The sequence below is a fragment of the Sminthopsis crassicaudata genome, chromosome 1 (genome assembly GCF_048593235.1).
Source record: "Sminthopsis crassicaudata isolate SCR6 chromosome 1, ASM4859323v1, whole genome shotgun sequence".
NCBI lineage: Eukaryota > Metazoa > Chordata > Mammalia > Dasyuromorphia > Dasyuridae > Sminthopsis > Sminthopsis crassicaudata.
Genome location: NC_133617.1, coordinates 304766942 through 304793987, shown reverse-complemented (window position 1 = coordinate 304793987; position 27046 = coordinate 304766942). Strand labels below are relative to the sequence as shown.

Genomic DNA, 27046 nt, shown 5'->3' with positions numbered 1-27046 from the left:
TTTTTGTATTTGCAGAACTCATTCACAATTTTAGAAACCATTTGAAACAGGGTATTGTTAAGTTGGAGGAATGGAAAAAGGCTTTGCAATTAAGCACTGTATAAACTGATCTCTTGTTCAGAAAGGAAGATTTTGGATAAGATGTGATGCCCAAAAAATGTTGAAGAGGGGGATCAACTAGTTCTCCCTGATCCCACAGAGCTGAATCAGGAGTAATGGATGGAAATCAAAGGGAGGTAGATTTAGGCTTGAGGTAAAGAATAACTTCCTAACAAGTGGTTAGCCCTAAAAAAGTAAAATGATCCAACTTGGGAGGTAGCGATTCCCCTTTCAAAAGTTCTTTAAGCAAAGGTTAGAATGACTTTTGTTGGGGGATCTTATTCAGAGATGCATTGATTTAAATGGCTTCTGAGGTCCCTTTCAATTATGCCATTTTTATGAGTTTGAGAATTCTCAAAATTGAGTGTATAAGTCTCATACTTAGGTAATCAGAATCTACAGATACTCTATATGAATACTTTTTCAAGAGAAATTGTTTCTTCTCAATCAATCTATAGTCTTTTGACTGATACTTAAACTTTCTTATAGTTGTCAAAAACATTAATATAGAGAAAATATTTTCAACAGTTTGCCTCTATCTTGAGGTTATATAAAAGACAAACTAAGCTATCATTTCAGAGTACAATTCTAATCCACTTTCCAACCTTAGTTGATATTATTTGTCATATCGATAAAACACACCACTAAACTAGACCTCTAGCTATTCCAAGAGCACATTTTGCTCTCTCCCTTTTCTGTGCTCTTTAATAGGTCATCTTCCATTTCTGGAATGTACTCCACAACTTATTTAAAGTAAAAGTCCAGATCAGAAACCACTTTTTCCAAGAAGTCTGACTTAATTTCACCCTTGGATCCTACTCTTAATATTTTTAATAGTACTTTGTTTAGAATTACCTTTTATGAACACATTTTATCTTGTATCATACATATCTGTATGATATTATAAGATCTTATTCCACCATTATAAGTAAGGGATTGTGCCCTATTTTCTTTAAATCTCCTGCTTCAAGGAAATGTTCCTCATAAAAGAATCCCTTAATGACATTTTTGAACCTGCTCTTTCATTCTAATTCTACTGTCACCACCATAAATAATCTAAGCCTTTAATATTTTACAGCTGGATGACTTCAACACCCATCTAACTTGCTTCTATGTTTCTATTCTCTTCATTCTAATCTGTATACTTTCAGCTGATTAAAACTTTAAAAATGATACTTGTCAGATTCCTCCTTTGCTCAAAAACTTTATTTAGTTCCAAATAGGTCCTATTACCTAGATGAATATTACACAATTTATTTCTAATTCCCCCCCCCAATATGAATTCATTTCACTTCCCAAAACACTTTTGTCTGTTTCCTGTACTTTTTTCCTCATGCTGCTGTTCTGACCTAGAAAGTCTTCTTTCCACCTTCCTTCAAGGCTCATGATATCAATATTATTACTATTGTTAATTAAACAGACCATTACTTTGGTCTACATTTATTTTCTTCTTTGAAATAGTATAACACTTTATCTAAACTAATAATTGAAGAATATATACATGCACAACAGTGGGCTGGCACTGTGTAAGACAAAGACAAGAATAAGAAATAATCCTGGCTTCCATGGAAATCACGAAAAATAAGTAATAGGAGATAAAATGTGTGTACACAAATAACTATAATGTGAAAGTGAAAGTGGAGAGGCACTAAAAGTATAAGATTAGAGTTCATAGTAATGATTACTTTTGACAGGCAAGAGGAGTAAAAAGAAGAGGGTAAGAAAGACAGAAAACATTTTATTGAAGAAATGGAATATGAGTAAAACTGAAGAAAATGAAATTAAGAAGCAACAGGAGAATAGCTTTTCTAGTATATAGGATATTTAAAGAATATTTCTTTCTAAATTTTAGAGATGAGGATAGATTATGGAAGGTGCCTAATTCCAGGCAAAGGAATTAGGTAATGGGAGTCACTGAACAATTCTGAGGAAGGGAATCAAAAGAGCAATGTTGGACTCTTACTTTAGCAATATGAAAGATTAATACAGAAGAAATGAAGAGTAGTTCTAAGATTATTGAAATAAGTCTAGGTTAAGAAAGTAACTACATTGAATATAGACCATAAGGGATGAATGTAAGATACTGTGGAGGTAAGAATAACAAAAAGATTTGAGAACTGGTTAGATATAGGAAGTAAGAAAAATAGATGGATTTACCAAAAATGGCTAACGTTTCAGTGACTATGAGGATGGTTGTGCCACTGAAAGAAATGAAAAATTAAAAGGGAGAGAACCATTTTTTTTTTCTGTAGAGAAAAGTTAATTAAAAGTGTAGGTGTTAATATGAAATGTTGGCAAGACAGAAAGACAGAAGCATAAATATGAAGCATGGGAAAAAGACTAGGCTGGAGACAGATATCATGTAACAGTGATAGCAACAGGAGTAAATGCCCTTTAAATAAATATTTAAAAAGGGGGAATCATAAAGATCACCAGAGATGAAGCAGTAGAGAACAGTCACAGAGGAGGATGTTAAGAGTGACAGTGAAGTGTCACAGATACCAAAAGAAGAATGACCAACTGAACCTGAATGTCACAAAAAGCAAGCATGCAATATACCTCTAAACACCTGGGCTCTGTTGAGTTTCACAAAAGACCTGCGCTTGGAAAAAAAAAAACTACAACAACAACAAAACACCTGGTCTTCAGTAACTACATGTATAAAGCTGCAAGTAAGACCTTTGGAAACTGAAGTCAATCAAAAGTATAGCATGATAACTAATATTAATAAAAAAAAGTTTCAAGATTGAAGAAAGTCATAAAATAGTTTTTTTCTACAAAATATAGACATAAATAAAAATGTCTGTTTATTCATGTAGGAAGATGTGTATTTCCTTCAGAATGTTTCCTAAAGTATAAAATGTATGAACTACTATACAGATCTTGGGAGGAGCAGAAGAAGGAAAAATATATATGTTTAAAAGCCCAAGATATTTTTTTATACTACTCTCATATTTTGGGAAGTAACATCAATAAACATAAAGGGCCTTTTAAGGTTGAGAACACAGGCCTAGTACATATTTTCTTATTGTTCTATGAAGACCATTACAATAAATTATGCTAACTTATTTCAATCTGAAGTACATCTTAACTCTTTCTTTAAATGTCACATTAATTATTCTCTCTGATTATAGAAATCACTTATATCAACGATTAAAGATCTCTAGCAATATAAAACTTCCAAATATAATAATTTGCTCACAAGAACTACTTTAGAATCTAGTAAATGTTTCAAAACTAAAATTTTCTAAGAAAAAATTCTTAGTCTTGTCATGCAAAGCAATGAAATTTTACATTACAAAATTATTACCTTTAATAAGGTCTCCCAAAAGATTCAGTGTTTAAAACTTAAAAGATTTATAGAAAAATCAGAATGATTTGATATCCTTTCATTTTATATTAAATGGGGCAGCTAGGTGGCACAGTACATAGAGGACCAGCCCTGAAGTCAAGAAGGACCTGAGTTCAAATCTGATATCAAACACTTAACAGTTCCTAGCTGTGTGACTCTGGGAACCTCACTTAACCCCAATTACCTCAAAAAACTAAATGTATATTAAGAAATTTATCCCATTTCTCACTAAAATATATCAAGTTTTACTGAAATTAAAAACTTATAAAGAGAAATAATTAGGAAGAAAGAAGAAAGCCAAATTATTTAAGTTTAATACCTTGTCATTAAAAAGTAAACGCCCAAATAACTGCTTAGCTTCTTCAAGGCTTCCTTCTAAGTAAACAGCTCCTACATGACAGGAACAATATGTAAAAAGAATTGTATTAATTCAGTAAAAATTACAAATCCCTTTAAGTTTTTTTTTTCTAATTTAGTAATATTTTATACTATAAAACTGAGTTAAACACAAAATAAAATTTTCCTTTAAGATGGAAGCACAAAATTTCATGAAGTGATGTTGTATTTGAATCATGTAAAAGGAATTAAAAGAGCATGAGCTTTAAAAACATGGCCTTTTGCTTCTCGTTTTAATGTAAACTTTAGAAAAAAATGTATGCATCTAAGATAAAGCAAACAAGATTGAATATTTTAAAAAAGCAAAAGCTATAGCAAATACATTGAAATATATTACAACTAATGTCATAATAATGATAAATTGTATGCAATACTTATATTTGCAATGCACCTTATATCCATTATCTGATTTCAATCCTCACAACAACACTGTGAGGTAGATGCTATCATTATTCCCATTTTGTAGAGGAGGAAAATTGAAGTTGATTAAGGATACAATGACTTTCATAGTAGGTGTCTAAGGCAAAGCAAAAAGTTTTTGTTTAAATTTTTAGTTTGAAAGCTATTCAGATGAAAGATTAGAAACTGAGGAATATGAGCCTGGGATGAGAGGCATGATTCTACTGTTCAATGTAAATTGGATGATAAACTCAAATAAGTGTAGGAGTTTATATCAATACAGTTAAGTATTAAGCAAAGTATGTACTCTAAATATTAAACAGAACTGAAGTAATTACTACTACTACTTCTAGAAAACTTATCTCTTACTTCAAAGATTTGTGATTTAATTCGTGTGGGTACCCTCTCTACTGACCAATGATCAAAAAATCTTTTGTGCTTTAAAAGTTAATATTTTAAAGAATAGTCTTTATAAGTTGTTATAATTGAAAAAAAAAATTGTATCTAGTGGTACTGACCAATGATCGAAAACTCTTTTGTGGTTTAAAATGTTTTAAAGAATATTCTTTATGAGTTGTTATAATTGAAAAAAAATTCATATCTAGTGGTTACCCTTTTGGGTGATGTTTTTTCTAATTTAGCTACACTAGACCTCAGAGTTTGTTACCAAGTTTATAAATCTGAAGCTTTTCCAGCTTTCTCACTAAAAGCTCAAAATGGCAGTTCTGTTCAAGCTGGCAATGTCTTTAGAAGATACAGTCCTTGTCATGCTACTATCAGGCATCTGAGGAGTATTATAACAGAAAAATATACTGTCAAATATCTATTAATTTTTTCCAAGGAAGCAAGTGAAAATGAGGATATAAGTACCAAAACCTTTGTAATATGGTCATATACACTTAATATTTACCTAATAATTGCCTAATTTTTCATTTAATGCATTCTTCAAAAGATAAATTTATTTAAATATTTCATAATTTTCCTATCCATTTTAGCATTAATAATTTGAAAGCATTAAACCACTATTTAGTATTCATGTTCTCCTGTAACTAAACTAATTTTATTCTGTATATATATATATATATATATATATATATATATATATATATATATATATACATACACACATATTTATAGATAGATAGATAGATAGATAGATAGACAGATAGATTTTAAAGATTGAGAATTTTTAAAGTCCTCCACAACTTTTCTAGTCTTATTTCTTATTGTTTCCTTCCATATTTTCTATTCAGGTCGAATGGCTTGCTGGCCATTTTCCACAAATCACTTCCAATATCTACTTCTGCCCCTTTGCACAGACTGTCTTCCATGTTCAAATGCACTCCTCCACCTCCAATCTCTTACCTAAGAATTTTAAACTTTCCCAAACTCCTGTTGTTGAAATCCTTTTTTTAAAAATCATTTAGGCTATACTTTGTATTCACATATCTGTTGTATCTTTCTTCTCCTCACTACACTCCCAGAAAATGAAAACTCCTTGAAAAAAATATTAATTCATTTTTATGTTTGCATCATTAGAGCCATTTTAATAAATATCTGAATGGAATTGGATTCAATTCAATTAAGTACTTTATTTCTGAAAATGTACTCATTCATATGATAAAACTTTACAAGAAAGAACCTGACTTGTAAATAAGAGATATTACCTATTAAGGCCTCAAAACAATTTGCCATAGCATGGCGAAGGTCTGACTCCCGACAGAGGTCAGGTCCATGAGCATAAAGCATGAATCGATCCAGTTCAAGTTTCTACAAATAACAAAATGATGTAAAATAAGAACAAATACAAAAATCAAACTGAACAAAATCCATCATAACAATCTCACACAAATATGTCACAATGATTTCAGTCAGTTGAGTGCTACAAATGTATAAGGTCCTTTTTGAATAGCCTAAACCTCTTTCCCATGTAAGCTATCAAGTCTAAGAAGAAGTATGGGAACCCTATCTAACCAGGAACCTCAGAAAATAGATCACAATTACTGGGAGTGAATTTAAACCTTTAGGATGTCATAGAGTTAGAAGAAATCTCAGAGGCCTCTGGAAATGTTAAGTGTTTTAACCAAGCTCACACAGGTAATACATATGAGAGATGATATTTGAAACATGTACTCTTGACTCCTTAACAAGAGTTTCTTCCCCTGTGTCATGATGGGCTAAGAATTGATCCAGTTATTTTTACAACAATATGCTGAACCCCAAATAACAGATTTTACACAGAATCCATGAAGATCCTAGCCAATTCTTACCCTAAAGCATTCCTGAGGCTATAAAATCAATCTAAGATTCAAAAGGTTTATTCCCTTTTTTCCTCTCAAGCATGTGCTGCTGATGGCCTCTATGTTGAAGTAAAAGAGACTGCTGTATTCAATGTTAGATTGTACCTATTAGAATACTTCAAAATATTCTTTGCATCATGGTATCAGCTATAGAGTAAGGACTTTATTATCCAGGTGGGAAAAAAACAAAAAACAAAACAAAAAACTGTGGCCCAATAGATAAGATTACTTGTCTTAAGATCACTAGAAAGACCGTGATAGAAAGTAAAACCCAAATCCTATATTGTTGGTTTTCCTCAGAATCAAAGTAGTATTTAAAAAAAAAAAGAAAATTAGGCCAAAAGGCACAAACCTTTCCATGAAAAGTGAAAGGAATAAATATTAGAATTCTACACTTCACTAATTTATAAGCTATTTTAAATACTAAGTTACATAATAAATCTGTTTAATAACTTCTGTTTTTTAAATGTAAAAATAAAAATTCAATAAACAATTATTAAATGCTGATTTAATACAGAAAGATGTGTGCAGGTACTTGGTATTCTTTACAGTAAATATTAAACAGAGGGAAAGAGAGGAGAAGGAAAGAAAGAAGGGAAAGGAAGGAAGAAAGGAGCAGTGGTGTTGCCCAATTGTCCAGTTCTAGTTGGGTCTCTTTGGGCTGCTCCTTCTCTTACTAACATAAGTGGTGATTTGTGTTATGGGCCAGAACTCTGAATTTGAAACAAAGGATTCTTACAAGGTGCTAAGTCAATGGAATTGATAAAGAGAATGGTAGTTCAGTACAAGTACTTAGTACTTAATATAGTTCTACAAGATTCACACCTATGATAAGAGAGCATTTAAGTTTAGACAAACTCAGCTAGAGAGAGAACTAGGGTAGGCAGAGACCATGGTGGTGGTCCTCCTGCATCTCCTACAGAAACTAAGACATATTCAGGAGGAACTCAAAAAAGCTGGCCCAGGCCTCAGGCAAGGAGGCAATAAAGGATTTGGACTTTAACCCCTGGCTACTCATGTGGTGAATACTGAACTGAATGAAAGCTGCTCCTAGAGACCCCAAGAAAACAAACCAAACTAAGAAGATTACATTTTGGCGCTTGATTGTGGGATCAAGAACCTTCATCTATGACCCAAAAATTAGGGTGAGTACAAAAATAGACAAGGAAACTTTGTTAAGGGCTAAAGTAGTATTACAACTAAAATGGGACAAATGTTTAGAAAAGAGATTTCTCCACTGAAAGGAAAATGTGTTGAAAGCTTGGTCAGACTGATAAAAAAAATCAAGGTTTAATTGTAACTTGGGAGCAGATCATTGAACTTTTAAAAACAGTATGTACATATAACCTTGGTTCTCTAAGGAAAACGAATTAAATCCAGACAAGTGGAAATTAGCAGAAGAGCAACTATTTGAATACTACAATGATAATGGACCTGACTCAATTTCTAAAGAAACACTTTGTACATATAATTTAATAAATTGGCTTTAGGAAATTATATAAGTTATAGAATAAGGAAAAAGAAGAAAGTGCAGGAGGGGGAGGAAATTGATAAACTAGGTGAAAAGGATGAAGAATTGGACAAGAAACGAATTAAGTACAATTCTGAGTGTGGTGTTTCACAGCAGAAGCAATCAGGGAATTCCCTATCTCATGATCCTTCCCCCTCAATTAACCCTTCATGGGTGGAAGGAGGAGGAGGGGGAGAGGCAGTAGTAACACAATCAACACCATCTATAAATCTTTGATTTAATAAATGTATAACCTGAAATTGAAGAGCTTGACTCTTCAAGTCAACAAAGGAGAAGATACACTACTTTTGATCTGGAAAAAATTAAGGATTTGAAAAAGGGTTGAATTCTTTATGGGGCTACATCATCTTATGTTAAGATGTTACTAGAGAATTTGGCTTATGAAATTTTAACCCCTAGTGATTGGAAATCCATAGCAAGGACATGTTTAAAACCTGGACAAAACTTGTTGTGGCTCTTGGAGTATAGTGAACTTTGCAGGATACAAGCCCAACCCAATAAGAAAACTGGAGTCAATATACAAGTCACTTTTGGCCAACTAGCAGGTGAAGGTCAATACACAGACAATTCAGCACAGACCTATTACCCCATGACAGCGAATGAGCAAATTGCTACTGCTGCAATAAAAGCAAGGGTATCCCTCCAGGAAAAGATGGAGGGGAAGCCTTCACAAAAATAGAGCATGGTCCCAATGAACCTTTTGTGAAATGTCTGCAAACAGGTGTCACAAGAACCATTGGAGAAAATGCAGGTACAAGAATAGTGATCAGACAATTGGCTAAGGAAAATGCTAATAAGGTTTGCAGAAGAATTATATGGGGACTACACAAAGGTACTCCTTTAGAGATCATAAGACAGTGGGCACAAATGCTTATTAAACCCAGACTATGATGAACATGGGAAGACAGGATCCCTCTTGGCAAGGGACTTCTAGAGAGAGTCATCGATGTTTTCAGTGTGGAAAAATCGGACAGTCCAATGTAGACAAAAAGATAGAGTGAGAAGACAGAGTGATAGAAGACCTAAAACCCTTTGTCCAAAATGTCACAAGGGTTTCTACTGGGCCTCAGAATGTAGATTGACCCAGGGAAATGAGAGGCAGGGCCCAACTCCAAGATATCAAACAAAAGACAGGTATGGCATGATGGCAGCTGAGGTTACAACTTCAGGATTCTGATGTCATTAATCAGCAAAAAAGCAATCAGGTGGGAGAAAGGGATTACAATTGAGGAGAATACAGGCTTTTTTTAGCCCAACAGAAGGGCAGTGTCCAGTTAGAGCAGCTCCAATGTAATTGCCAGGTGATGAGGAAAAATCTAGAAAGTGGTAAATAGAAGGGACTAGATAGGTTAACTGCTTGGGAGAAAGGGTTTGCTTGTATTTCTACAGATGGGTGGCAACGAGCACCTGGAGAGAGACAGAAAAAGAGAGAAACATAAAGAAGAAAACCTAAGAAACATCTGACACTGAAAGAGCATGGCTGATAATGAGACTATTACAGAACTTCAAAACCCTCAGGAATAATTGGCTTTCCTGAGATAAAAAATTGTGACAAGACTACTGCAGGACTTCAAAACTTGCAGGAATTATTGGATTCCTGGCACAGAAAGTAATGGACAATGGACTATTTCTAGGACTTATGGACATGTATAATTTCTCATGTTGTTTCACGTTATTTGTAACATCAGTACTAGCCTGTGTTACTTTATGTAATTATGTATAATACATCCCATGTTGATGGACTTATGTATACCTGTTTTAAAAATGAGACCCTTCAGAAACCTGCTAATCTGATTTGATTTCCCATTTTCCTTTGGTGTTTTCATCTCCCTTCCTGAGAAGTCAGGGAGGGTATGATCGCTTCCTTTTACGGTGTTTTCACCCTTTTTTTTGAGGAGTCAGAGAAGGCATGATCACCTCCTTTTTGGAGGTTCTCACCTCTTTGAGAAGTCAGGGAGAGGACCACCTATGTTCTAAAAACAAAAGAAAGTGGGAGATGTTATGGGCCAAAACTCTGAACTTGAAACAAAGGATTCTTACAAGGTGCTAAGTCAGTAGAATTGATAAAGAGAATGGTAGTTCAGTACATGTACTTAGTACGTAATATAGTTCTACAAGATTCACACCTATGATACAAGAGCATATAAGCTTGGACAAACTCAGCTAGAGAGAGAACTAGGGAAGGCAGAGATTGTAATGGTGGTCCTCCTGCTTCCCCAACAGAAACCAAGACACATTCAGGAAGACCTCAAGCAAGCTGGCCCAGGCCTCAGGCAAGGAGGAAAGGATTTGGACTTTAACCCCTGGCTATTCATGTGGTAATTACTGAATTGAAAAGAAAGCTGCTCCCAGAGACTCATAGAAAACAAAAGGAACCAAGAAGAACATTGCAGGTTTGTCCTTTGTTCTCCAAGATCACTAAGACAAGAGGGAGGTAATTCCCTGACAAACAAGTGAATTAAATTTAAATGTGGGAGGGCTATGCAAAGTCTCTGGCCTTACTTCCTCCATCAGTCATCTGGGTCTAGAGGCAAGATATAGCCCAGGATGAGTAGAGATGATCCTGAATGCATTTGGAGACCATGGCCTTCTTAATCTAAGGTCTTTATCTGTGGGTGCTCTGCCCAAAGGAATGAAACCTCACAAGATGTCTTGGGGTTTACACATTCGAACCCTTTCTTGAGAACCATGCCTTTAGCCCAAATCACTGACTCTCATTGATTGGCTATCAGTAAATAGGTCTCACACTCCACTTGGTCATCAGTTGAGCTCAAGCAAGCTTACAGCAAATATAAATAGCAAATGTTTCTTTTCTGGCCAAAAAAACCCCCCAAAACCCAGAGGTTCTTTCTTTCCCATATTTTTTTTTTTTTTTTTTTTTTTTTTTTGACTAGTCAAAGGAGGCCATTCTCTGCCATTCTTACCTATCCTTAATCACTAAATGCAAACTGAGACCAGTTAAAGACTTTATTTATTTGCTTTTCAGGTGGGGCAAATGGGATTAAGTGACTTGCCCAAGGTCACACAGCCAGAAAATGTTTGTGTCAGAGTCTGGATTTGACACAAGTCCTCCTGACTTGAGCTTTGGTGCTCCTATCAACTGAGTTATCCAGCTGCTCCCCAGTTAAAGACTTTAAAAAGGCCAAGGTCTCCTACTGCAACCAGCGCTATTCTCCAGTCATCCTGATTTATATCTTGGCACAGGACCCAAAAGGCTCCAGAGGAGAAAGTAAGGCAGGTGACTTTGCACAGCCTTTCTTCACTTCAATTCAATTTCCCTGCAAGTCATGGTATCACCTCCCCTATGTCATGGTCCTCTTTGAGAAAAAAGAACAACAAAAAACTGTAAATATTTGCTAAAAAGAAATAAAATAGTGTTATGGATAGAGTTGGTTTTTGGAATCTGGCAGACTTGGGCTCCAGACCTGTCTTCACTAAATCTTAACTGTCTGACTCCAGGTAAGACATTTAGCCTTTCACTACTCCCCAGAAACTAAAACTAAGTTTCAAAACAGATGTGATTTGTAGCTTCTTACACCAATAAAACCACAGGACCCACCCAAAAGAATAAAAAATAAAAATAAAGTAATTATTGAAGATGAAAATCACTAGCCTTTGAATCATCTGCATATATATAATATGACCCACCTTAGTAATTCCCAGTACAAGATACTAAATTCTTGGAAATTCTCACAGGTATGGTGAGAGAAATTAAAAGGAACTAGGAATAGTGGCAATAAGAAGGGCACATTGTGGTTCTGTTTTAACTCTAGTGATTTCTTGAATATCCTAGTTTACTTTTTCATACGGATATTACCACCTAGAAATGAAGCCACATGAAAAAAAAACTCATTTTTACCACTTCCAGAAAAGAAAATTTAGACCTAGCATGTCATGGGCTGCACTACATAATTTATCTCCACTTCACAGATTAATAGGGAAATCAGTTTATCAGCTCCTCCTGTGTAATACTTGGGAGAAGTGGACTTTTTGTCATGTGAATTCCCTCACTTATGAATAGATCCTTCCCTCCAATTTGTTTTGTCCTTTTTTTTTTTTTTTACCCTAAAAGGAAAATTAATTTATGTTTTACAAAATTATGTCTGACTTGATATTGGTTTGTCCCTACTGTGTATCTAGGCTTATACTGGACTGCACCACCTAATAATTTTCACTTTATTCCCCTACAATACATTTAAGAGGAGGCACATAGACAGAAACACTAATACAGAGATATAGGCTTCGATATCAGTTTCAGTATTTTTGGAAAGCACTTTTTTTCCATAATGCACAATTATGTATAAACATTCTTTATGAAGATGGATCATCACTTGCTCAGTTAGATTCTGGCAAACAAAGTATAGGTGGATTTCAGAGAAAATGGCAGAGTAGAAAATTTTCAATGACAGGACTATTGGTACTTGAAAACATGAGGTCTACACCTGAAAATAAATATAAATGAGTCAATAATGAAGATTACAGGGATTAGTTGCTGTGATAGTCTTGGTTTTAATAGTAATACTAGACACAGACCTACAAAAGACATAACTCAAATAAAACCATTCAAGACCAGGGTCTAATGCTTTAATGAATCAGATAATATATGAAACGATATTTGAAATATCTGAAAAATGCATGCTATCGTAGCCAACATATTCATTTACTCCAAATAACAAACCCTCATTTTCAAAATATTAAACGATCACCTTCTGTATCTAAAACAATATACCATATGTTTCATACAATCAAAAATAAAACAAAGATCTAAGTTATAAGTCTAGTCTACTTTAATGTGGAAAGAATAAAGTTGCCTACTTTTAGCTTCTATCTCTTAGCCACACGACAGTCAGCAACATAACAGTCAAAACAGAAACTTCATGCTTTTATTGATTTTGGACAACATTCACTGAACTACGGGACAGTTTCAATTTTTATGTTAAACTAGTTTCCAATACACTGCCAATATTTCCTCAACAAATAGCTCAAGAATAGTTTTAATACAAACAACGAGGAAAAATACCTGTATATTTAACAAAGATAAATATCAGAGATACATGTAAGTATCAGAAAGCATTTTGACAAACTTTTCTTTTAAATATTAAAGCTTAACATAGAGATCATTAAAAAAAAGCAAGATTATTTGTTGTCATGTTGCTATTATCTCCTCTTCTTTTTTGGGGGGAAGAAAGCTTATAGCCCTAACTGCAAATAAGGAACTCTGCAGCACTGGATGGAAGGTCAAATGAGAAAATGAACATTAAGAAGTAAGTAAATCTGCAAGCAGTGGTTAGATTTATTGTAGTAAAAATAATTTAAAAGCAAGAGTAAATAAAATGCTGTACTACTATCCTATAATATCATGGTTAAGAATTGGGAAAACGAATACTCTAGCCAAGTTAAAATGAAAAAAATAAACAAACAAAAAAAAACAAAAACAAAAACAAAAAAACAAACCAACAGTAGCCTATTCTTAAGAATTAGATATTTTGTATCAAATTTTAACCTTTTAGGAAAAATGGGTTAAAAAAAAAAACCTAAGAAATTAAAGTAAAGGTAAAGAAAATTTATATTCCAATTCTTCTTTTCCTAAAGCATTATCCTGCTTATAATATCAAAAAGTAAATGTAACATAAACAGAGTAAAGGAAGCTCTATGAAATATTCAATTTCTTCTGCACTTTTCCTAGCTTTCTGTATTCCAAATGCTTAACTCTCTACTTGTGTACATCTGTTCAATTATTTCTTCATCTTTTATTACGTCAACTCACTGTGGAATTCATTATCTGGCAGCTGAACTCACAAAAGTGCATAAAGAGAAGAAAGGAAACCCCATAGCCCAAATAAGATCTAAAAATTTCACTCTGGACTATAAATTGTTACTTCCCCCAAAGAACTTGAAAAATGTCAAAAGAACTGCTTAAGGAGATAATGACTAGGCTTCTATTAGTCAAATGTAAAACCAGGAAGAGTCTGGGAAAAAAAAAAAAAGTATGATAGATACCAAGAAGCTTAATACTTTGAACACCTTACATACCTTTGCTAACATAGCAAGATGTTGGTTCTGAACAATAGCAGTACGATAGGTTGCCAGTCCTCCTTCTTCTAGGCTAGGAAATAGGTAGTACAGATGGACACTGGGGAAAAAAATATATATATACATACATATATATACACAAACACACACTTATCATACATAAAAGAAATATGCTTTACATATTTCATAAATTTCTAGTTATTGCTTTCACTCATAAGGACTTATACATATTTGGAGAAAAATTTTTGGAGAAAACTATTATAATATACTATTATATATTATATTATATTATATTATATTATATTATATTATATATTAAACTATTATTATATATATAATATGTATATTATATATATAAAATTACATATAATATATAATTAAAATATAATATAATTATATATATATAATATAGTTTTATATATATAACTATTATTTATTATATTATATTATATATTAAAACTATTATAATATACTATTATAAATTTTTGTGTTCTCTAAATTTCTAAACTATTTTTCAAGTCCTTATCTTCAACTCTGGCCTACTGGGATTTGGTAGAACAAATGAAACTTCTGCATTATCTTGGAGAGTCAGAAACATATGTGAACAGAGCTAAGAATGAGCCAAAGAGTCTTTAAAGGCCACTATATTCAAGGTTTTTTTTTTTTTTTTTTGAGGGATTCATTGATTTGAATAGTGCTGTAGATCCTAGGGAAGAACTTCTCTACCACCGCGGTAAGATCTATACTGTAACTTGTCTTAGAATAGTGGTTCTTAAAATATAATCCCTAAACAACTGGGAATCCCTAAAACCCTTTCAAGGGGTTCCATGAAGTCAAAACTATTTCCATAATAATAACTGATTTTTTTGTACTTAATTTTTACTTTAATTTAGTAAATATCAATGGATGTAAACAACATGAACAAAATGTTCTTGAGGAGGAGAGGGAAAAAAGATGGAGAAAGGTTCTTATAAAATCAAGAGTATAAAGAGGTCCTGAAACCAAAAAGTGTCTTAAAAGAACTGTCTGGGGCAATGAAAGGTTAAATAACTTCTCCAGGATCACACAGCCATTATGTATCAGAAGAACTTAAACCCAGGTCTTTGACTCTAAAAGCTTTCTCTTTCTCATAAGGTACTTAAATATCTATCAATTTCAGAAAATGAAAAGGAAAACCCTTCCCTTTCTCGCCATAAAAATTTATAAAATATCTTGCAGAAATAAAGTTGTGTTTTTAAGTTCAAATATAAAGACTTTTTAAAGTAAAATAATCTTAAAAAGCTCCATTTAGAACTATTACTCAAAATTCTCAAATAGGAGTACATTTTGAAATATCCCCACCATATATGATACAAATGCTATATTATGTATAGTGAAATGCAAATTTGTTTTTTTTTTTTTTTTTTTGTTTTTTTTTACTTAAACTAATTGATAAACATCAATAATAAATACAAAGGCCAACCACCAAGGGGTAGCACCGTAGATTGAGTACCAGACCTGGATTCAGGAATATTTCTCTTCCTAAATTCAAATCTGGCTTCAGAACCTTCCTGGCACTGTGACCCTGAGCAAGTCACTCACTTAACCCTGTTTACCTCAGTTTACTCATCTTTAAAATGAAATGAAAAAAGAAATGGCAAAGCACTCCAGTATCTTTGCCCAGAAAAAAAAAAAAAAATCCAAAATGGGATACAAAGGATGTGTGATAGTAGGAACTAAGGCAATCAGCAGGAGAGATGCTTTTTTAGCATCATTAAGGATAAAAAAGATTGAACTGTCAAAACTTGCTTATTTTATTTTACTTCATTAAATTAATTGCAAAGAAGACAATGTATGAGACAAAGTGCCTGGAAACAGAATTAATGAGGAAAAAATAGAAGAGGACAATCACTCACCTAGTTAGAAATTCAACAACTGCATCACCCAGGAATTCCAAACGTTCATTGTGGTTAATCCTGTACAGAGAGGATCGTTTAAAGTAGCATGTATGTGCACAACTATGTAAAAGTGTGTGTACGTATAAGATGAACATTTAAAGAAAAGAAATAGTGGGTTTAGTTCTTAAATTTAAAAATACTCTTACTTGGCTATTTCTCAAAGACGCAATACCATTAATCCATTATTCTCGGCACTGAGGCCTAAAACACACTTTTTGAAGGTAGCATTAGGAATACAACAACAGTATTTTGGCGTAGTGATGGTTTAATTTCATTTTCTCAATACCTGCAACTTAAACTGTTTTCCTTATTTTTAAGCATCCTTAGGAAACAGGACTTAAAGACTTAATCAACTTGAAACAGATGATGTGGCACAAGGGAAAGAAGATTTTTCTTGTATAGTCTAAGGTCCTGAACTCATACCTTTATCATCTGTGTGACAGTGAACAAGTCATTTCATCTCCCTAGGTCTTTATAAAATGAGAAGTTGGCTTAGATGATCTGTAAGGTACCTGTCAACTCTAAATTTTAGAGTCTATGACTCAACTGAAAGTAAATCTAAGTAACTATACTTTGATCCATTAGATGTGCTAAGAATGACTATGACCATATCCTCAGAAGGATTGTAGCAGTCATTTTCCACTTAAATACATTCCTAGAAACATAAAGTAGACCATCTTTTCCTGCTTGAAAATAATGCTAATCATAGAATGGCTCCTTGATAAGGGGCTGCCCGCAAATAAAACATAGAAATGACCAACAATGTCATATTAGAAAATACTTGTTACACTATAAATCATTGCAATAATTTAATAATAAAATTTATTTTAAGTTTTATTAAATGGGAACAACTATATTATCTATGTTAAACAAGAAACTTGATCACTATTCAGTTTGTGTACAAAGTCTATTAAAGACCCTAATTCTACCATATCATATATTTGACTAAAAAAAAAAAAAAAAGCAATAGTTGCTAGACTTAGGCTTTTTGAGGGCAGGAACTATTTCATTTTTGCCTTTATAATACCAGCATTTAGTACAGTCCCTGACACAAAACAGGCTCTTACAGGCTTATTAACTGCTTATATTTCAGAAATACTTTATAGCAACAAAGAATTTTCAAAAACATTATCTTATTTGATCCTAATTTACCCTACAAAGTAAAAGTAAAAGGAATAAGGAAGCTATTATTATTATCACTTTATAGGTGAGAAAACTAAAATCCAAAGAGATCAAAAGCATGATTCCAAGATCAAAAAGTTAGGAAATGGAGGCAGTAGGAGGGAACATAGGACTTAATTAGTGTTCTTTTCACTTTAACAGGATAACTTTATAAATAATATGCCATGAAATTAATTTCATTGTCAATAATTCTACTTTTAATTTGGATATATTTGAGGAATAATTTAGAATACTCTGTTCTTCAAAGGCAGTGTGGAATCTGGCCTCAGAATCATCTGTGTGACCTTTAGCAAGTTACTTAACAACTCAGAGATTCAATTTCTTTATTTTTAAAAGAAGTGAAATTATAGATGGCTATTAAAGTCCTTTCCAGTCTACATGTAGGATCCTATAGAATCTAAATTTATTTTTCTGTGCTTAAATTTCCTTACATTAAGTATCTAGAAATTACCACTGATTTTGATTGTTCCATTAGAATTAGGAAATGCCTTCCCCCTTTAAATTAGTTGATGATACTAATAAATGTGCCTGCCTTCTGAAACAGTGAAAGGTAAAAGATGGGTTAGATATAGAAGATCGTTTATTAAAGTAGTTTCTTAGTTATAATTCCCATTTTTTAGACTCTCTAGTCTTAGCGGATGAATTAGACAGATTGACTGCATGCCCTATCTCCTTGCTATGTGCCCTCATCTAACTCACTACGCTCCTGAAATGAAGCCTAGATTGCTAACAGTAGAACTTCGACTAAGGGTTCAGAAGCTGCCTAAGTAAAAGGTGTCATTTTATATAGGAAAACTACAGGGAAGTCTGCTCTTTTAGAGTTCAGCTCCTGTTACCATAAACTTGGCTGGCCCCTGATTTAACATACCTCTTCAACCTCCCTGCCTTGACCCATCTTTTTTGAGTATGTATGACTGCCTGCTTTTTATGCTGGCTGTCTGACTTCACTTCAAAGAGAAGTTAAGCCTGACATCTTTCCCAGCTCCAAATCTATCTTCACTCTGATTTAATTATAAACTCCTATAGGTCAGAGACTATGTTTTATAACTCTTTTGTACTCTCCACACTGGCTAAGACTACAAGTACTTACAAGATCTCAATCATTACTTGTTGAATGAATGGAGACTCAAGGTGTAGGGATGTAGGGATGATAATTTTTTTTCTCTCTTACTGTACATTTTTCATATGTAGTAAACTCATCACTCCCAATTTTTAAATTTAAGTAAAAATTATTTTAACAGGAAAAATGTGTTAATCTTGTTCTGATGGTTTTAAATAAGACCTTGTTTTGGAACATTTTAAGGTAGTCTAAGAAAAGAAGATACCTAAAAATGGCTTGAGGGGGGAGGGGTCTCAAAATTCATAAAAATGCCTTAGAAACATCTTATCAGAAATTCTTCTAAGTTACTTACAATCTGTTTTTATTCTTTTAGATAAAACAGAACAAACATGTTCTAGGGTAGAATGGAAAGGCTACTGGTTGAAATCTTATATCTGACACTGTGACTTTGAGCAAGTCACAATCTCTTTGGAGCTCAGTTTTTCACCTATAAATTGAGGAATTGGACTAAATGGTTTTTAAGGTTCTATTTAGTTTTAGATCTTATAGACCTATGATTAATTACCTGTGTTACCATGAAAAATAAACCAAAAAAGAGTAATGCTAACATTTAAAAAGGCAATAAAGGAAAATGGCAGCCATAAAACTATCTGAATGATTACACTGAAATCTGAAAAGATTGACTTATTATAAAACCAAAGGCTGAGAAATAAAAGGAACGGCACTTTTTTTTTTTTTAAAGAAAGGAAAATGCTGTTTCATAAAAAACTAACAAAATTTTAATACTCCAAATTATAGGGAGAAAAGAGGTTTAGAAATTAAGAAAAATAGTAGTACTTTAATCATTTTTTGATTATCATGTCATTTTTCAACAAGCCACAAAATCCCCTAGAGAATAAAGTAACTTGGAACTAGACAATATTTTGAATAAAACTGTATTTAGCCAATGAGACTTATTGTGATCTATTTTTGTTAAATTTGGGAGTGAGATTTTATACAGGATTTTAACTACAAATATAGATTAATAAAGTCAGTGTTATTAAAATACAGTCAATATTCTCAGTTGTATTATATTTTAGTAAATGTGAAAACTCCCAGGAATCAAGAATTTTTCCCTTTATTAGAATTCATTCTACTGTATCATTGTTACAGATAAACTTACAAATAGATAACACTAGTGAATAAGTTATCTCAAACTTTGTAATTCTGTTGAACAATTTTTAAATTTAGATTTTTTTTTCTTAAATTAACTTTTGGAATTCTTAATCTTTGTTTGGAAATGTGCTGATATTTTCTCTGCTCTCCCATCTCACGTCCTTAGCTAATAATTTTTAAAATCACTTCCTTTCGATATTCTAATAAGTTCTGTTGACAAGTCCACATATTTCTCAGAGTAGTAAACAAACTATTATATTTTGAAAAATAGGGTTAACATAGAAAATATTAAGACAGGGAATATTAACAGTAACATTTACAGGGTCACTATGCTATTTGTCAAAGAATGGAATTTAGTATTAAGGCCAATCTACTTTAGAATTCATTCATGGATATTTAAGGTACTGAAACACAGAAACCAAATAATTAGAGATTCAGAGTTGTAAGGGACCTTAGAGATCATCTAGTTCAACTTTCCATGCAATGCAGGAATTCTTTCAGTGTTCTTAACAAGTAAGTACACAGAAATCATCTCTATAAAGTGATATATCCTCTACTCTATAATAATTCTGAGCAATGAGTTCATTATTTATTAGCCCAGTCACTGTCTGTCTTAGGGATATAAATAATTTAAAATGACTAAATTTTATAAATTCTTTTTTTTCCTTAATGTGTAAAAAAAAAAAAAAAAAAAAAAAAAAAAAAAGTACACATTCAATGGGCATTAGCATCATCACCCTTTTGGGGAAAAAAAAAAATTACAGCTAAATTATACTAATGAATAGCTAATTTCTTCATGTCACTCCCATTAGATACTTTCAACATTTTTATCAGTAGTGACACAGTCAATACAAAATAGAACAAATGTATGTATTGCTATCTTTCGTGCACCACCTTTCCAAAGATCTTACTGGTATGTAGATTACTTTTATGATAAATTTTTTAAAGCCCCATGAGACTTTTTTTTTTTTTTTTAGAATGAATTTCATCTTGATTTACAAGTTAAAAATAAAAATTCAACTGAGGCAGATGTGGTTAGCTTCCCTCAATAGGCTTTAAAATTGGTGGGTAGGATCATTATTTGGTAGATGAAATTCTAGATGATACATTGGAGGAGAATTGATTTATGCTATCCCAACAGCTAATCAGACTGACCATTGTAAATCTTTAAAGTCCTCAACAGTTTTTTTTTTCCCAATTCTTTAGCATCTCAAATGAGATTCAGAAACTAGAGTTAATATAGTCAAAAGATTTAGATTATTATCATTCCCCTCACTCACCTGGTTTTTCCTATTATTAATCAATAATATTATTTTGGAGTATTACCACAAAGATAAATACCAACTAAAAGTTTTCTTGCTTTACCAGTACAAAGGAAAAACCCTCATAGCAAGCCCCCTTCCCCCCATTTTTTTTATAAGTGCCAGTACACAGCAGTGGTCTATTTATAATTTTGCAGCATTTACTTTAAGACCTCTGAATACTTTCTATGCTATTTAATCCAATTTTATAATAGGAAATTCAGTAAAAAAAAAAAAGGAGAAAGAGTGAATTATTTAAAGAGAATTCACCATTACTGAAAAATAATACAGTAAGTAACCAACCGCCTCAAGACTCTTAACACCCATCAGACTTCCTCTGAATGAAGAATATACACTGTGGAGTGTACTTCCAATGTGGCTTTGCTGTGGACTGCTGAGGAACAGCAGAAGACAGACCAGCCTGGTACTTAGCCATTGAACTGAAGGTCTTTCTGAGGAAAGGCTTTGAGCTAAATCCTGCAAATAATAGCAATGGCCACAAATCAAAGAACAGTTAAAAAAAGACTACTTGTTGTCTTGGAGGTATCACCTTTAAATGAAAAGAAATGATAAAAGTAATCATCTTTGGATTACAGTACTTATACTGCATGCAGCTGTAACTGTTTGCTTTGAAGATATGAGAAACAGGAAGAACCTGACACTTGTGCAATGCAAGAAAAGGTATAGCTGAAAAAGCAAGTTAGATTTGGGAAACATCAAAAAGCATTAACTGAGCGTCAATTGCATGCATGTTACTGTGGTAATTGCTTAGCTAATTTTTAATATTATTAAATTATCAGTAACTAAAACATAAACTGGTCACATAGAGGTTTTTGATCATAACAAGTTTGAAAGGATCATGGTTCACAATGTCCCAGCGAGCAGGAGTAAGGACTCTATAATTGCATAATAATTTTCTCATCTCAGATATTCTGGTACACACAGTGAGAAGTTGTTTGAAAACTGTTAATTTCAAGCTTTAAAAGGAGGTTTTGGTTTGTTGCATATCTCTGGAAGATGGGGGACCCAAGACAAGCCAAGTACAGAACAATGCAATACATGAGGAAAAAAGGGACAGGGTGGGAGGAAGAAATCACATTACCTAGTAAACAGATTGTTACTGCACTTTGCCAGCTGAAGCACTTATCATCCTAGTTGTGTAAATGTCTCTTTGTCTCACTCCAACTTTTTGTCCATGCAATGATTCCTAGATTCCTATAAGCACTTCTCTTAAATAACCATTCTCTATAGCATTTGCTGAATACTTTTGGAAAACACATAAACACACAACACACACATACACATACATACACGCACACACGCACACATGCGCACACATGAAAGAGAGAGAGAGAGATGTCTAAGGCAATTTTCCTCTCCTTTCCTTCAAAAAACAAACCAAAAAAAACAAAAACAAAAACAAAAACAAAACAAAACAAAAAAAAACCACATTGTCCTTCATTTACAAATATGATACACTGTACTACTGAGCTCCTCACGGGATATCATTTTCCAGTGGTGGTGACAGATTTGCGCTGATCCATCCATACTCTCCTCACCTGATCTTCCTTGCACTCAAGGGCACACATTTGTGAGACGGCTTGCTGGAGTTCGGGTTCAGTCTGTGGCTGTGGAACAGAATGATTCTAACTGGCCCCCATAGGTATTGAATGAATGACCTTAGTTGGCCTCATTAGTATGTGTTCTAACCAACTGAGCTAATCAGCCACATACCACATAACCTGAATCCATATAGTATTCCACAACATTAGAGAAGGTAGATAGATGCTTACAAAGATAGCTATTACATATGTGACTGGAGCGGAAGATCCAAAGTGAAAGAAAACAACTGGGGTAAGGGAGTGTGGAAGAGGGGAATCAAAGTTTACAAGGAAAAAAAGTTATACTAAGCTAAAATGTTATTTGTTTTCTTATATTCCAAGAAAGAAAAACAATAAAGAAAATATTTATATTGATAAAATAGTGCTTTTTGTAGGTGTTTTAAGAGTACTCTATAAAAAAAACATAGACTAACTCTTCAGAGTACTCTTCTAGAAAGTACATATAGAAAAAGCATCTTTTAAAATAATACAAGCAGGAAACCAAAAAACAAGGTTTTTGTTTTGTTTAGTTTTGTTTTACCTGGAAGGAGTAGGGTCATCTTGACCAAGGCGTGACATGATATTTATTAAGGTGTTAATTCCTATTTTCAAAATAAAAAACAGAGAAAATACAAACACACATGCAAACACTGTTTGAGAAACAAACAAAAAAAATTTCCACCATCTATTTTGTGCCAATTTAATTTTATGAGGCTTCATAGTTCTAAAACTTGATTGATTAAGTTTATGGATAAATGAATATAGTGGTTTACACTTATTTCTCTGTAAAACACAAAAGAGATCGCTCTAAAAGAAAGAACAATCCAATGAAATTCATTTGTGAGAGGAATCATTAAAAAAAAAAAAAAAAAAAAAAAAAAAAACTTATTACAATACTTGTTCCAAAAGGATGTTGTTATTTCATGAGGAACCAAAGACACTAAAAATGATTTTTTTTTTTTAAATTACAAAGTAGAACACTGCAGCCTGAGTTATAATAATCCAAGGCCTCTACCCTTCCCAAGATCTTTGAAATAACAATAGAGAGTAAAAATTGAAATAATAAACAGTAGAAGAAAGAACAACTTGAAAATAATCCAAGCAAACCTTTTTTCCTCATGTGCATGTGATGGACTTTTCTGTCTCCATATTTGGGTTGACGTATCCCACAGTTGGATAAAGAGTTACGAGCATGATCAGGATTCATTCCAAAGTTTAGGTGATGACTGGGATGAGTCATTGCTAGCTAAAATTTAGATTAAACAAATTCAATTTTATAGTCTTGGAACCACTTGTCTATCCTTCCAATTCTTCCCCCCTGAAGAATGAAAGGACTCTTGGAATAATTGTAACTGCTTTTTCATACTACAAACCCTAACATTTCTATTCCTTTTACCCAGTCCAAATTTGCACATATTTATCACAGTACACAGAGGTCAAATCTTACAGTAAGACACGGCAGTTAATCTATTTGGTATGATTTCAGGGATAATAGGAAGAACTTTCCTTTTTGAAAAACACTTCTATCCAACTTACCTGAAATTCTAAAATTAGAAATTCATTCTTTAATGAGTCATTTATATTCATATGGCACATATAAGTTTATAAAATACTTTCTACAAAAAACCTTGGTGAGTTAGCAACATATTGTTTCCATTTTACAGATGAGGACACCAAACTATAATTTACTTGCCCACATTCACAGTTAGAAAATGTCAGGGCCAGCACTGAAACCCAGACATGGGGCTTGAAGTCCAGGAATCTTTTAATTACAGAGAGCTTTCTTTGAAATGCCAAATACCTCTAAGTGATAACATTAAGATTTTCCAGTTAGTTTTTATACCTTAGGAAGAATGACTTTCAGATCTTTTCAACACAGAGGGAACAAGAACACTAAGTAAAAAAGACAACACATGACAAAAAGAGTGACTGGGATCAACACAGATGAACATCAATTATTTAACACTATGGCCTTCAATGGATTCTAGATAGGAGAGAAAGTGTTGTACAGTACCAAAAAGAAGTATAAGACATAAAGAAAGGAAAAAAGTCAAGACTAAAGCAATGGTTATAAGCCATTTTTTTCTTTCGTGGACTACTTTACTAATCTGGCAAAGATAACATACTTCAGAGAATAATATTTTTCAATAAGTGAAATAATGCTAAATTTCAATTAAGAGGAGATAAAAAATTACAGTACAAATATATTCCTGCTAATTCATAAAGTACCTGAAATCTTAACCTTAGGCTAAGAAACTCTGTTCTAAAGATCTATTCTACCACATGAAATGAGAAATACCTTATCTTCTAGAAAAGGATCAAAAGAAATAGTTTTTTACCTGTAGCAGACAACGATCTTGGAAAGTATATCCTATCAACTTGTCAAGATGCATCAAGCATTGGTGATAACGAATGTGATGAGTCAAAACTGGAAGCATCATTGCATGCTAGGAAAAATACATAAGATTTTAAAAATGCAATTAGTATAACTTAGTAAAAGGAAAAAATTTCTTACCAAGAACTTTGAATACAGGGGAGAAAAGAATCAATTAAAAAGAACTTATAGGTGATCAACAACAGAGAAAACACTTATGTTTCAAACTCTAACACACACAGTAGTTACACTTAACAATTTCAATGATAACTTTTTTTTTAAGTATCCAAAAGGAAAAAAAAAAAATTCTATAGGGTAGGAAGAGACATAAAAGATGGAATGAGCAGTAGAAGGATTAGAACAAGGAGAATTAGAAGGTTTAGGGAAAGTAGATGCTGTTACAAAACACTTCCATTAGGAAAAAGGCATTTATCTGAAGATGAGAACAGGTATCCTACGGTAAATTTCATTTAAGAAATGAGAGTGGAGTTTTACGTTGAGAGATCACTATCTTTGGGAATGATATGACTCCAGGCACATCATGGAGTAAGTGTGAATGAATCCCTAGGGGCAGCTGCATCCAGCTATTGGGAGGAAGGGATTGCAGAATGAGAAATGGAATAATATGGCCATTGGGAAGGAGGCCATAATAAGGTAAGGGAAAAGAGGTGAAAGGAGGACACCTTGGCAATAGGATTTGGGATACAAGGTAACTCTTACTACATAGCACTATCTCCCCTCAATTTTGATTCTCTCATAAAAACTCATTTCTTTCATTAATTTTCAATCTTTCCCAACCTATCAGTTCCTTCCTTACTGCTTTCAAGCACAGGTTCACATATTAAAATAAAACCAAACCAAACCACAAAAAACCTTCACTAGATCCTATTTCCCTTTAAGCTACTGTCCAATATATCTCTTCACTTTCTCAGCCAGATCTCTAGAGAAAGCTGTTTATAATTCCTCTTCTCTTGCTTCCTTAGACTTTCAAAATTAACTTTCAACCTCATCATTCAACTTAAACTACTCTCTGCAAAGTCCCTAATAATATACTAAATGACAAAGAAGTGGTCCAAAATATTAATTTTTTTTTTTTTTGGTGCCGCAATTGGAGTTAAGTGACTTGTTAAGTATCTGAGGCAGGATTTGAACTCAGGTCCTTTTGACTTCAGGGCCAGTGTTCTATGCACTGTTCCACCTAGCTGCCCCTATAATATTAAATATTAATACATTATCGTAAATACAGAAAGGAGAGATAGGTGGTGTCGGGGAAAAGAATACAAAGCCTGGAATATAGAAAATTCATATTTCTGAGTTCAAATCTGGCCTTAGATATTTACTATCAATGTGACTCTGGGCAAGTCACTTAATCTTGTTTGCCTCAGTTTCCTTATCTGTAAAATGAACAGGAGAAGGAAATGGAAAACTAGTATCTTTGCCAAGAAAATCCCAAAGGGTCATAAAGAGTTAGACATGATTGAAAACAACTGAACAACAAAATACAGAGACAGAGCATCTATTGACATAATGGTAACTATGATTCTCTCCTGTGTGTCCTAAGCCCCTAGAATTATCTAACCTCTGTGAATAAGAAAACATATCCCCACTAATAAGGCTCTATCCCTGAATGACAACCAAATAGTTCTTTCTAGAATGTATCCTCTTTATACAAATTTCAGGTGGTTGGATAGTTGGGTATTTTTTTTTGGGGGGGAGATTCATTTGCAGGCTGTTTTTTATAGTAGTTATTTTTAAACCACAAAACAGTACTTCTGTTTTTGGGGGGGAGGGAGAAGGAAGGAAGAAAGAAAGTAATTTACACATGACAAATTTGTGTATTTCCTAACTTTTATTTGTACACAAGAATTATTTCCCAATTGTATTAAATGGCACACTTACTCTATTCCTTAATATGTATCACAAGAATGAAGAACAAGACAGTTACTCAGAGTTGTCTCTTAGGAATTGTTCTGAGAGTTCTGCAGTTGGAAAAACTATCATAAAATGTTTACTGGATTTGGCCATCAATAATAAATATCTTTTTAGGATTTAAAATGAGGTTAGTGGTATCCTTGTCATTCAATCAATATTTAATGAATTCTTTCTTTGTGTCAACACTGAATCAGAGGATTTAAAAAGAAAGGTATAATCCAAGCCAAGCTTTATAGAAGCTAATAATAATCTGCTGATTCAAGAAACTAAATTATCTGAAAATAAGCCAGAACATTTAAAGGAAATGCCTGAGCTTATCTATTGAAATATATTTCTCTCTAAGCAGAATTACTTCTATAATTATGAAATATTATATTATCAAAACCAAAATTAT

General features: G+C 33.0%; 1 protein-coding gene across 7 annotated transcripts in view; it reads right to left on the bottom strand.

Moving 5' to 3' along the window:
- Positions 1-27046, bottom strand: part of DROSHA (drosha ribonuclease III) — a 107967-nt gene that overhangs the window by 21238 nt on the left and 59683 nt on the right. For 5 of the 7 annotated variants that reach the window (XR_012484366.1, XM_074279068.1, XM_074279065.1 and 2 more), the window contains 8 exons: positions 24686-24793; positions 23454-23592; positions 22888-22948; positions 22305-22373; positions 16006-16065; positions 14111-14210; positions 5914-6016; positions 3771-3841 (listed from right to left, as the gene is read on the bottom strand). Coding sequence is in view for 6 of the 7 variants with exons in the window: in XM_074279068.1 (XP_074135169.1) it covers positions 3771-3841; positions 5914-6016; positions 14111-14210; positions 16006-16065; positions 22305-22373; positions 22888-22948; positions 23454-23592; positions 24686-24793 (711 nt within the window). In the remaining variant the exon portion in view is untranslated. The remainder of the gene's footprint in view (positions 1-3770; positions 3842-5913; positions 6017-14110; positions 14211-16005; positions 16066-22304; positions 22374-22887; positions 22949-23453; positions 23593-24685; positions 24794-27046) is intronic. The other 2 variants (XM_074279070.1, XM_074279069.1) reach the window with 1 other exon arrangement.